Raw genomic sequence first — 13,911 nt, 5'->3', positions numbered from 1 at the left:
CATGGATGGAGTTTCTGAAGCTGAAATTTACTCTGACCATTTTTATGTATAAAAAAAACTAAATGTTACAGATGCTAAACAGATATTCTTCTTATTTTAACCAGCGTTTTATTTAAATATTAGCCACAGTAAAATGAACAGTGTTGATAATTATAAGTTATAAGTGGTGAGTCCATCAACTTTCTGCATATTGAATAATGGAATTTTAAATAGAAAAAAAAAACTTTAGCATAAATAAACCATACACATTTTTTATTAAGCAGTCTTACTTAGCAGGAGAAACACTGAATGCCAGTCAGCCATAGGCATATTTAAAGACCAATATAATAGAGATAATAAAGAATACTGAATAAATGTCCATGGAGACATGCACCAACTCTAGAAAAAAAAAAAACCTCACATACAAATTATTATTACAAATATACAAATAAAAGTGTAAAAGTGCTGCTGGTTTCTCCTTCCCTGTTTTAGACAGATCCTTCCAAAAGGACCTTTATTCACAGTTTGCAATATAATTAATAGCCTGTTAACTATGTGTGAAGCTAATGCACATTTCTACGCATGTTAACACAGTGAGAAAAAATGCCATACATGAACATACTATTGTAGACATCTGGGATAAATGAAGAGTTAATTAATAGCATGTTCACCCATTGTGAACTAATATCACATTTCTACATTTCTACCGTAAACATCTGGAAGCCAGCACTAAAAATAGCATTTCCAGGTTAATGTAGTAAGCCTAGCAACTACAGATTTGTATTTTCTCTACTTAAAAATTAATCATAAATAAAGCTTATTTAAATTCCTACTTCATTTACCAAACAAAACCACATTTTGTTAATAGATCACTTACACATGAAAGTAAAAACAAAGTGTGATAAAAAGAGTGTTTTCTTCTAAACAAGAGCTTGGTTAATAATTAAAGGTTATACAGATGTTTAAGTACACTTTAAAGCCCCATCTGGATTAGGTTGACATGGGGAGATGAGGTTATATAGTTATTACTGGTGTGTTTCACGTATTTTAGTTTCACATGAGTCCATCATGTCAGTCAATTGTATGTACATGCATCTACAATGACAACCTCATCAGAACAATAATATAAATTATCTTTAAAGGGACATGTTGGAGAAAATGCTTCTAGGGACTTTCGGAATGTTATGGTCATGTGACCAAGTAATGCTCAAGCCCTAAAGCAAGTGGTTTTAATAAAGTTTAACAATAATTAATTTTGTATTTAAATATGATGTTATAATAGCGAAGGAATGTTTGGTATGATGGCTTTACATGCATTTCTTTCAGAAAGTTTCGGAACTGCAAGGCCAACTCTTTTGTTTTTGCTATACACTGAAGACTTTTGGGTTTTGTTAATGAGCCAAAAGGATTTGTTAATGAGCCAAAATACACCAGCTCACTGGTCAATCATTTTGGAGGGACAGTTAAAGATTTGTCCTTGCTTTTCTGCTTCTAGACTTGGCTCACTGAAATTGAATCTTTGTTAATAATGGGATTCATGAATGAATTTAGCCACTTAACAGGGAAATGCATCTAATTAAGTTGTGAGGCTCTTTATCATGCAGCAAGACAATGGCCTAGATGAAGTAAACCAAACAAACAATTAGAGAAAAACAATTTCTCTATCTGTTCCAGTTTGCTCGAATTAAATTGGATGGTCTGCCAATTTTGGTAAGTTGTTTAACACTTAATAATAATTACGTTTAATCGATCTACTGATAATTAATATTATTAATACTAATAATAATAATAATAATAATAATAATAAAGGTTTACATTTTAACTGATTTGAGCTGAAAATGTATTCAGTATATTGCAAAAACAAATTGTTGTTAATCACAATTCTTATAGGTGTCCTCCTTCAACATTAACAAACTGTCTGTGAATCTTATCTCATCTAAATAGTACTTGTCTGACCATAGGACTATGCATTTTGAACCAACTGTTAGCAGCCTGAAAAAAGCAGTTCACTACTACAACAATATTTGCCTTGAGACACATGTTCCAGGATGCTTATTTAGCTCATCGAACATTTAGAGATTTCTTCTTATTAGAAATTGCTGTGTATGGGCTCTGCAGTATCAGTTCTATTATACCAGTCTCCAGTCTTTTGTCACCCAATGATCAGGACAATTTAAATGCATTTGTCCTTGTTCTTATTTAAATCTATTTTTCCTTTCTAAAAACATTTATTGACTAGTTTATTCATTCGATTAGGATTAGTTCTTTTTGAAATGTACTTTAGCCATCTCCTGTGGGCTGATTTTATTAATGGAATAGTGAAAAGCACTTTAATGCAGTTCAGAAATAAAGTAACTGATATATATAGGGTGTTTTTTTTTTTTTATATGTGTGTGGATTCCCTGCGGTTTCTTCCACTGGCATGATTTCTGTAGTTGAAATGGACATGCAGTCCGTTGACTGGGTGAACAATGGGCACTGTTTGCATTTTGGGATAATTCTCCGTGGCTAATGTCCATTCGGCTGTGGCCAGCAACTCCACGCCGAGTGTTTTGAGAATCAACAAAGCAAGCTCGCGGCCGATGCATCTGCGAACGCCACCACCGAATGGCACATAACTGAACCGACTGTTCTTGCTCTCGTCCCGGTCAGCAAGGAAGCGCTCAGGGTCGAACAGCTCAGGGCTTGAGTAGGCAGGAGACGTCTCGTGCGTGTCCCGGATGCTGTACATGACGCTCCATCCTTTTGGGATCTGGTAACCCTGTAGATCAGTGAAAAGAGGAGGGCACATTGGGATGTGGCATTAGCTTATTTATTGCAGCATCTATTATTTCAAGACTAGCTTTATTGAAATCATTAAGTTCTATGTGAAGACTGAGACTATTAAATAATCAGTGTTCAAGACAACATTAATTATTTGAATATTTCAGTACCTGCAGTAATTGTAGATTTCAAAATTAAAGTGAACTAATAAAAAAAATAAAAATGTGGAATAAACATCATATGTTATTTATTTTCCTAGTGAAAATGTGTTGTGGATGCTGCACATATTATGAATGAAAATAGATATATGATCAGCTTAGACAGATATTTGGTTGCTTTGAAACAACTAAAGTGCCCCAATTATAAAAAGTTAACTAACAATGTCAGAAATCATTTTCATTAACAAATCTGAAGTTTGCACTGTGTTAAAAGCAGATTAATTCAACATCATTTCTTATACATTATCCGGTTTTGATCTGAATTGTGAAATACATTTGGACCGAGTGAATCATTTATATATACTACTTATTCCTTGTAATTATGAAGGTAGAGATGTTCTTCTTTGATGAACCACTAAGCCAATTGTTTTAAATAATCACTTCTTTCCACTGCTTTTGTCTACTCACATTCAGCTCGAACGTCTTCAGAACTGTCCTATATCCCCCTGACACCGGTGGGAGAAATCTTAGCAGCTCCTTCACCACACAGTCCAAGTAGCACAGCTGATTGAGTTTCTCCAGCCTCAAGTATGGGACACTGATCCACGATCGATGGCCTTCTTGCCTATCAGGGCAGGTTGTTTTTTCAAGCAGAGGTTTGGATATGAGATGGTGCCGTGTCATATGATTTATACACTTTTCAGCCGTACTGTTTGAGCTTGTGCTACTGTTTTCATTAAAGCAAGAACAAGAGTAACTGGGAGCATCCACAATCAAGCCTTCAGCCTCCAGTTCGGCCCTTGCTCGATCTGTGACTTCGGAATGGCGCATCAGCTGAAGTATGAGCGACGTGGACGCGCTCGCAGTGGTGGAGTGTGCGGCAAAAATCAGTTCCACCGCTGTTTCCTGTTACACCAAAAAATTGTAGTCAGGCTAAATCAGGCAAAGTTATTAATTGCAGAAGAGCCAGTAACATTAAAACCAAAATAATGTTTACAACACATTTTTATAAATCACTATTAGTGATGTTGAAGGTTAACAAATTCACTTCATCCTTTGATTATCCTACTGTGTATACACCTGCCATTAGGAAGATCCCCAATGCCTTTTGGACTGTAGTTCCAATATTGTTTTGCTTCTAATATGCAAGTTTATCTTTAAACAATGGGTAAAGACCTATCTCTTCTTGAAACGCTTGAACTAGCACTTATTTCCTTGTTTGTTTTATGTCTTTAGGCAAAAAACCCTCAAAAACTTGCTCAAATTCCTCTCAACAGAGTTTTAGGCTTATGGTATCTAAGTTGCAACCTAGTGAGCCAGAGTTCACCAGTGAACAAAGCACTTTTGTACATTACTCTGCATAAGGGTGTCTACTAAATACTGTAAATGTGATTATAAAGTAAGCAAACAATATTGTAGAGCTATACTGATTAGTCTACACAGATTCATTAAACAAGATGTTTAATTTACATTTACCAACGAGGTATAATGTAGTATGTATTTTATGGCTGCAGGCATTGTACTACTCTACAGAAGCTTTCGTTGTTTCTTTAGACCATAAGATAAAAAATACTTCAGTGGGTCCAATGATCTCAAATATGAGCAAATAAATTATTTTTTACGCTAAGAATTTAGAGAGCAAGCCATGATTTTTTACTTTCTGTAATAAATAAACTTAAATGAACAGATGCTATTATATATTGATTATATTGGATATATTTTTCACCTACAGAAAAATTGTGTTGTGCATAATAAATATTGTATCTCCCAGGCAGAACTCAGCTGGTTGATCAATTTAACCAAAGTGACATGGAATTAAAATATGTAATAGTGGCAAACAAAAGAATAAAAAGATTAGGAGTGCTTGGAATTGAACACCCAACCTTAAATCATTAGCTTAAAGCCTTCACTATTTCTCGTGCAATTTTCTCAAGCTGAATATTGACAAAAAAACCCAGAGGTTCTTCTGGTTAGCACGAAATCCAATCTGTCAAAATTCCATAGTTGCTCACTTTCTATTGATTATCCTATAATCTCTTCATCTTCTCAGGTTAAGAGTCTGGGTGTTGTTCTTGATAGTACATTGTATTTTGAAAAGCACATGAACAATATTACTCAGTCGGCATACTTCCATCTATAGAACTTCAGTCGTCTTCATCCATTCTTTACATCCAATTCCACAGCTATTCTTCTACATGCTCTAGTTACTTCACACATTGATTTTTGTAAATATTGTTTGGGTTACCTCATAAACTACTTCATAAACATCAATTGCTCCAAAACCCATCTGTCTATATAATACCTAGAACTTCCTCCATGGAGCATATCTCTCCTGTTCTCTATCATCCACACTGGCTTCCTGTCAAATATAGAATCGAGTACAAGATTCTGATTCTCACTTTCAAAGCTCTTCATAACCTTTCTACTTTATATCTCTCTGACTTGCTTCATACCTACATCCCAAAGCGTACTCTCAGATCTTCATCTGTTTCCCTGATTGTACCTTCTGTTCTTTTAGCCACTATAGGGTCTTGGGCATTTAGCTGGGCTGCTTCTCATCTTTGGGATTCTCTTTATCTTTAGTTTCAATATGAGAAAGTGATTGTGTGACCACTTTCAAATCATGCCTTAAAACTCACCATTTCAGATTAACATTTGCTGATTAATTTTAACAGTTAAACAGCTGTTGTTTGTCTTGTTTTTATGATCACAGTGTGCAGTGTACAGTATGCTTGAGTGTTTTGAAAGGTGCCTTTAAATAAAATGTATAATAATAATAATAATAATAATAATAATAATAATAATAATAATACATTTTATTTAAAGGAGCATTTATACTACTGCAACAGGACTTTTTTGCTCAATGTTGTCTACGTAAAGATGCATTAACATGTGTGCCACTGGGACTTCAGGTCATGTCAGACGTTTTATTTTCTTTAACAAATATACTGTACCTTGAGTTCCTGCATTGTCAGATTGTAATCGTGTTCCTTTGCAGCGCTCAGCATGTAGTCGAAAGCATCGCAGTAATCATCTGTATTCTGCTTCTTTAGTTTCTCTTTGATGATGAGCTCCATCTCTGCATGAAGAACGTCTCGTGCTTTTTTCCCCTGCAAGACGTATTTGAAAATAAAAACGTATAAGTGGGAAGTTACTCACCCTCTGCTGCTGTGGATAGTGCCACATGTATATTATTATAAACTTTACTCTCTAAAATGTATTTATGCCCAAGTCATACTTTTGCTTGCAAAATAAGTTGACATAAATACTGTAAATTTGTCCACTGTTGTAATTTTAAAGATTGTCTTGTGTTCATTTCTAGACTCCTATTAACAATCTACTCTACAACGTCTGTTTGTGTACAGCTGTAGACAAGTAATAGTTTATAATCACCTCTTCTGCACTTATGTTTCCTTAAATGTGTAATTTTACCACTGCTGCCTCTCGCTTTGTCCCCATAGAACCAAATCTGGATTTATATACAGTATACAGTATATAGTATACTACACAAAACATTTCTCTAAAGCTTTCAATGAACTCTACTGAGTTTTTTCCCTTTCGGTTACAAAAGAACATACAAGTGTTAAATAAACTAACCTTTTAGTAATTTCTGCAGCTTGTTTTCACAAACATGGGACATAAAACTAGAAATGAGGTGATTTGATTTACTAAGTTCTTACTTTGCGCAGGCCACTGAGAGGTGCATCGACAGGCAGAGAGAACAGGTTGTTCATTAGCTCCTCAAAGGTCTTCGAGAGGTGTGTGATGTGCTGTTCATCAAGCTTCAGGCCCAGCAGGACACGCACAGCGATGCGGAACGTGAGTGACCTTGCAGCAGTATAAACTTCTACAGGGCCAGCTTCAGCACACCACTTGCTGATTTCGCCCTTTACCACATCCTGAAGACGTGACAGATAGGTCTCCAGTGCTGTCTGGTTGAACACACTCGCCAGGATCTATAGAGATATAATGGATTAAAAAAGGTACATGCAAATCTTTCTGTTGTGTATGAATGGTTCATTAATTTGAAAAACGTCAACTTATTTTATCACATGGCACATAAATTACATGCTTTCTAATAATGGTTTACACTCATAATTAAAAGTCCTATTGTATTATACACATGTTAATGTCTTTTTGAACTTTTTAACTAAAGTGTGCTTATAAATCAAATAGTAAATTATAACTTCACGTGCCCTACGCTCCCTACGCTACGTGCCTATAACCTTCACGTGCTCTACGCTCCTCTGAAGCTGGTCTTTTAACTACACGAAAAACACGGCTAAAAACGGTGGGTGATCAGGCTTTTTCTTCTTTGGCTCCCAAACTGTGGAATTCCCTGCCCTCAGAGATTAGGAATGCAGAATCCCTGGGTGTTTTTACATCCCATCTTAAAACGTACTTTTTTAGGTTAGCTTTTATGTGACTTCTTTGTTTGTTATTTATTGGGTTTTTATTTTGTTTGGTTAGTTTTAGTTCTGTAATATTATGTGTTTCTTATAATTTTATATTTTATGTCAAGCGCTTTGAGAAATTTCTTTTAAAGGCGCTATATCAAATAAAGTTTATTATTGTTCCCAGCATGGCATGTATAATATAACCACTTGCCATTGGTTACAATTAAGCACTGGTGTGGTGCACAACGAACGTAGAAATGGGTTCAGCCTTAAAGAAGTCCCCAGGTGGTGTTCGAACTGCCTGCACACCAAAGAATATTGGTTGTCTGTTCGACAACATGCACCATCGCTGTGTTTAGCTGTTTCTTCAAAACTACACACCTATGTTATAATTGCATGAGCTGACGTGACACAATCACAATGTCCTAACGGGTTTGATGCCGAGAAACAGTTTGGGAGAAGAATCACAAATGGGTGTAATGGTCAGGTGTGTCAATGTTTGCTTCAGATGTATTACATACACATACATATACATCTTCCATCAATAGGGTTATCAAGATTTCCAGAGATCCAGTGATTTGTTTGTTCAAGGAGGATTACAGCATTATGGAGGATTATCATACAGAAAACAGACCAAATGAATTTGTACTCTTGGGCAGACATTTAGTTTTTATCATTAACTGATTTGGTGAACAGTCTTATTTTATTCTTAGTTATTACAGATTTTTTGATCAATGCCTCCACACTGGTCCATTAATCATTCATTCATTTATTTATTTATTGATTCATTCTTTTAAGTGGAAATCATAACCACACATTTTGAAAGTATTATTTATTATTGATATCATATAAGTATTAGCCAGTTATTCTGGTCACTTGAGTTGAATGGATTTAATTCTATAGCTCAAAAACAATAAGACCTAAGGTATTAATAATAGCTTGATTTCTGTTAAAAACTAAAACATTTTGCAGAGGGGTTACATGTAGTTTCATTTTTTATAGTTGAACAGTAAAGACTCTAAAGCTTAGATTAAAATACTTGTTAAACATCTCATGTTCACTTACATGCTTCATAGCATGGAGTTTTTGCTTACTTTTCTTTTTTTCTTGTGCAGCTCACCCACAGAGTTGACGAGTGTTTGGTCCAATAATGATGCGGGTGCTCTGCGGCCACTGCGTGCTCACCAGTGTGTGTTCACCGAGCAGGATCTTACGAATGTTTTCAGCGCCAGTCACACGGATCACGGGCTTCCCCAGAAGGTGGGTTTTAAAGACGTTTCCATGTTTCTCTCGCCTGGAGATGTGAAAGCTGGAGCCCTGTGACATGATGGATAGGTGGGTGAGAGAAAGAGAGATGAGGTAAGAAAAATAATATTAATAATAATTTCTAGTACAATAACATTCGACAACATGGCAGGAAAGAAAGATTTAAAACAAGTGTATCAAATCATCATCATTAGAAGGAGGACAGACAGACAGACAGACAGACAGACAGACAGACAGACAGACAGGTGGAGAGAGAAGTGTATTTTAGGTCAGTTTGATGTTCTGTATGTGTGTTTATTAAGTCTCACCAAACAGACCGAAGCTAAATCACAAAGGACTTTGTGGTTTCTAACTACCTAGTTATGTACTTCACTTCAAAAACGTGAACCTTTTGAAACTGAGCTTTGGATTTGCCTTGGCAGGGTTCTATGCCTGAAACTGATGGGAATTCTGTATTTTTACTTTCAGGTCTACACATGCAAGAAAATAATTTCTTACATGTATTAACAGAGCAGTAGACTGAAAAATATTTTTTTTTGTGCCAGAGATGTACCAGATCTTTAAATGTCACAATAAAATCGAATGGCCTCAAACAGCACAAAATAAGTATAATAATAAGTAAGCAACCAGTAAAACCCTATGCGTTTCTTTCAAAAGTACGGTTCCAGATTAAACATACCATATGGAGTATTTTAAACAAGCAATCTGTCATTTGCGCTCATCAATACGAGACTTGGTCAGCAGAATGTTGCATCCTTTTTCAACATATAAAATGAGGAGGTGTTGGAGAAACCTAAAGATAAACACTAATAATCTATTTGCTATATATTGCACTGTTGTAATTAGGTCAGTGCAACAGTGGGTCAGTGCTTAATTTTGACTCAGGTGCATCAGTATAATAATAATAATTTAGTTTTGCATTTGTAGTGAATAAGGAGCACATTTCTACACTGCCCAGAGCCTTTATGTTCATTTGATGTACTTACTCAACAGCTCATGCACATTGTACAATCGCAAAGCCTTTATATTTATTTGCTGTACATTTATCCACTTATATATTACATTCTGTACATATATCTTTGCACATTTACCCACACTAAAGTGGGCTTTTGCAAAGGGTGCATTGGAAGTCCAAATATGTTGCTCATGAACACCTTTTTTGAAATGCATATAGAGGAACACCTTACAAACTTTTAAATGTACCCCAATCGGAAACATATTGAAATAATGTATTTTGCCTGCTGGTTTGTTACATCTATAACAAAACTGTTTTACTTAGATGTTCCATTGAACTTTATATGATACGTAAGAAAACAAACAAACAAAGAAATAAAAGTAGATAAAACAGTGATTAGCTGCAGTTCAAATGTAGAATGAGTGCCACATAAATGCAATACACTATTTATTTGTTCAAATATGAGCATTTGAATACTTTTTCCTACATATGAAAATCTTCAAGACAGAAGAGGTACAGTTTCTCTGTACCATGGCAAGTTAAGCTTTTGCCTTTTTTGAGGGAATCACTGTCCATAACAGCTATGATGCAAGTAATAACTTGTCTAACAGTCTAACTATAAATGGATAAAAAGCTCTTAAAGAATACACCGCAGTTGAGAAATAAACTCTTCAGGATGTACCGTCATCATAAAATATCCAAATGTCTTGATAATATGGGGTAACAATGGAATCACAAAGGGGGGGGTCAGCATCACCCCACCCTGTGATCATTTTTCAGCACAAACCTTTACTTATCCACTTGTAACTTTGTATTGTATGCACATATTTTGTCTTTATGCCTCTAATTAGTAACATACATGGCACTGAGACTGACCTGATATCATGGGAAATTTAGAAATTTAAACAAGTGGGCAATGCCTTTCAAATCTAGTTCTTCATTTTCCAGATGAAGTCATCAGAAACAGTACAAATGCTACCGTTTTCCTAAACCCTAATTACAACCAGAGGTGTGTAAATGGTTACACATTTGCATGTGTGAAAGACAGTGTGTACTTTTAAAGGGAGCGTGAAAAGGAAAAGAAACAAAAAGATGTTATGAACACTTGTATAATTTGGGTTCTGTCCAAAACCACACTAAATTGTGTGCTGGAATAACACCAAAACTCACACAGTGTACACGGCAAAAATCCCCACTGTTGACTTGATATCAGTGCGCCTGAATTATATAATAAATCATTTGAACACTTCAGGTGTTCATGTAGCACTTTGATGGACTATTATAGAGTTAGTGCCTTACATGGATATTCATTTGCAAATCTTAAGAATAAGGACAATTTTGCGGAAACATGAGGTTTAAGTGGTGCATAAAGAATAACCCACTGCATCCAACGCTTGGAATACGTCCAAAACCCTATTACATTGGTAGTGTGCACAGCAAAACAAAGGTTCATCCGAGGACATCCTAATAGTTCGTTTAGCTCTATGTGTTTATTTCACACCAGAGGACACTTAGATTTAGACATTCGTTTTGTAATATTAATAATAATAATAATAATAATTATTATTATTATTATTAATATTATTATTATTGTTGTTGCTGTTAGTAATAATAATATATAATAATAATAACAATAACAATTACATTAACAATAATAATACATTTACGGCATTTGCCAGACGCCTTTATCCAGAGCGACTTACATTTGTCTCATTCATACAACCGAGCAGCGGAGGGTAAAGGGTCTTTCTAAGGGGGGCAGGAGTTGGAGCTTGGTGAGGCTTGGATTTGAACTCATGACCTTCTAATCCAAAGACCCCAATGCCGTAACTACTAGGCTACCGCCGACCTATTATTATTATTATTATTATTATTATTATTATTACTACTACTACTACTACTACTACTACTACTACTACTACTACTACTATTGAATGCCCAACTCTTACCTGGAATAGCCAGTGGAACGTCTCTCCGATCAGTGGCCAGCCCATTGATCCCTCTGGCAGCGGGAGCGCGCACGTCTTGTCCCGGGCGCCGCTCCACCTGCGCGCCCACAGCCACCGCGACACCGCAAGCAGCAGCAGCGCCGGAGCCACGGAACGGAGAAGAGCGAGGAGCGCCGACACCAAGCCACTTTCACTCCCACACATCATCTCCAACCATAAAAAAATCACGTCGTCCTCGTCAATTACAAAGTGGAAAAAAAAGGCGTCCAGGATCTTTTGAGGAGGGTGGATTCCTTTTTATCTGCAGATAAATATATAAAAAAAGTTTTGTCAGTTTTTTAGAGAGGGAAAGAAAAACATGCCTGGCACTTCCTATCTGTTTGAAACGCACGATACGAAACTGACAGGTATGCCAAATAGTTTTACAAGTTACATGCGCTGGCATGTCTTTCATCCGACTTTATAGAGTAGCCTGTGTACAGTTGCAACATGAGGACGGTGCGCGTGCAAGATCTCTTCTGTGCGTCTTAAGGAATAAGCAATCAGCACATTTACCATGCACATGCGTAATGGCACTTTTCTTTTTCTTTTTTCTTTTTTCTTTTTTTTTTACGTAGTCCTGCACCTTGCTTTTTTTCTCAAAATGACCCGTGATCATTTTATATCTACAATTTTATAAAGATTTTAATTTTTTGCATGAAAGGGTTGTAGTTTTTTTTTTCCTTTTTTTTTTTTTAACAGTTGGGCAAACAAATGCGCGTCATTTTCATTCATTTATTCTTTCAGACAAATTAGCGATTGCAATTCATTTATTATTGTGTCGTTGTAAATAAATATTATTATTGAAAAAAGACGTTCTATTATACTTTTATATATATATATATTATAATTTCTCGTTTAAAATACGGACCAATATTACACCCTGATAAAATCTTTTTTTATTTATCAAAAAGATACCGATATATATATATATATATATATATATATATATATATATATATATATATATATATATATATATATATTATAATTTTTAACAAAAAGAAGCGATGCGACTTTTGTGGCAGTTTTACACTGTAAATTTGATTTAGGTTTCAGATCCATAAATTGCACTAAACTTGGTTGAACAGTGGAAATAGCAGCATATAAAGAAATTAACTACTTACCTAAATGTCACTATGAAATAATAATAAAATAATATCCCAGGGGTTTTCATGCAAAGACAAAAATAAGTACTATGCGTGTCTTCTTGTTGAAATGTGTGCGCGCTCCCGTCTACTGTCTCCTCGCGCTTTATTAAATATCCTCTGATGGAGGAAGGTTTTTCCTTTAAACCCTAAAGAACTCATTGATAAATCATCGGGGATGGGAATATAGAGCAGAGAGAGAGGGAGAGAAATAGCAGGTAGCCAATCAGCTCTCTCTCTCTCTCTCTCTCTCTCTCTCTCTCTCTCTCTCTCTCTCTTACACACACACACACACACACACACACACACACACACACTGTCTGTCTGTCTCTTACACTCTCTCAATCTGTTTGTCTTTCACACTCTCACTCTGTCTGTCTCTCTCGCTCTCACTCACTCTGTCTGTCTGTCTGTCTGTCTGTCTCTCTCTCTCTCTCTCTCTCTCTCTCTCTCTCTCTCCCTTACACACACACACACACACACACACACACACATTCACTCAGTCAGTGTGTCGTTCTCGTTTTTTTTTTTTGCGCAAATCCGTTACAAAATTATTAACCACAAAAGGAATGCGTTGAATCTCGATTAATTACCAAATGAATGAAACCAAAAATATATAACTTTCTTTTAGGTTCGAGTATTTACACCCTAAACTGAATGATTAATATTATTTGTCTATAAATATTAAATCCCAATGCCATTATTTCGGTTCTTTCTTTTTTTTACTCACTATTTCCCCTTCAATTCTACTTTCTTTACAGAAAAACTGTTGTGTTCAGTCTAAATGAGGAGTAAACAAATACACTAGAAATATACAGGAATATCAAAAATATAATATATTCCGAATATTTGACATGATATATATATATATATATATATATATATATATATATATATATATATATATATATATAGATATAGATATAGATATAGATATAGATATTATATATTTTTTACCAAATTTGGTTGTGACAAAAAACAGGAATTGCAAACAGAAAAAAAATGATTAGGTGTAATGTTGTAATTGCAATTAGTAGGATATAGTGTTTAATATTGTATCTTATAATAGCTTGCTTTTTAATATATGTTATTCTACCAAACTGCATTGTTATACCAGTTACATTAAAGATACATGAAGTTACTGAGCAACCCAAGAAAATTGAAGATGGATTTTTTTTTTTTGCTGTAATTAATAACAACAGTCTACTAGTGTGGCTCGGGACCACACATTGCATTTAATCCTCTATCACTGCACAC

At 35.2% G+C, this 13,911-nt stretch overlaps 1 protein-coding gene across 1 annotated transcript; it reads right to left on the bottom strand.

The window, feature by feature from the left end:
- Nucleotides 1-237: 237 nt before the first annotated feature.
- LOC124389988 (cytochrome P450 26B1) lies at nt 238-12,898 on the bottom strand. Its single transcript, XM_046855645.1, is given in 8 exon segments — nt 238-2,740; nt 3,369-3,806; nt 5,855-6,010; nt 6,581-6,856; nt 8,392-8,431; nt 8,433-8,614; nt 11,468-11,768; nt 12,634-12,898. Coding segments are annotated over 7 exon segments (1,677 nt in total). The 5' UTR covers nt 11,675-11,768; nt 12,634-12,898; the 3' UTR covers nt 238-2,362.
- Nucleotides 12,899-13,911: the final 1,013 nt, after the last annotated feature.

Source organism: Silurus meridionalis, chromosome 8, assembly GCF_014805685.1.
Source record: "Silurus meridionalis isolate SWU-2019-XX chromosome 8, ASM1480568v1, whole genome shotgun sequence".
Taxonomy (NCBI): domain Eukaryota; kingdom Metazoa; phylum Chordata; class Actinopteri; order Siluriformes; family Siluridae; genus Silurus; species Silurus meridionalis.
This window is presented reverse-complemented; position numbering and strand designations above follow the sequence as displayed.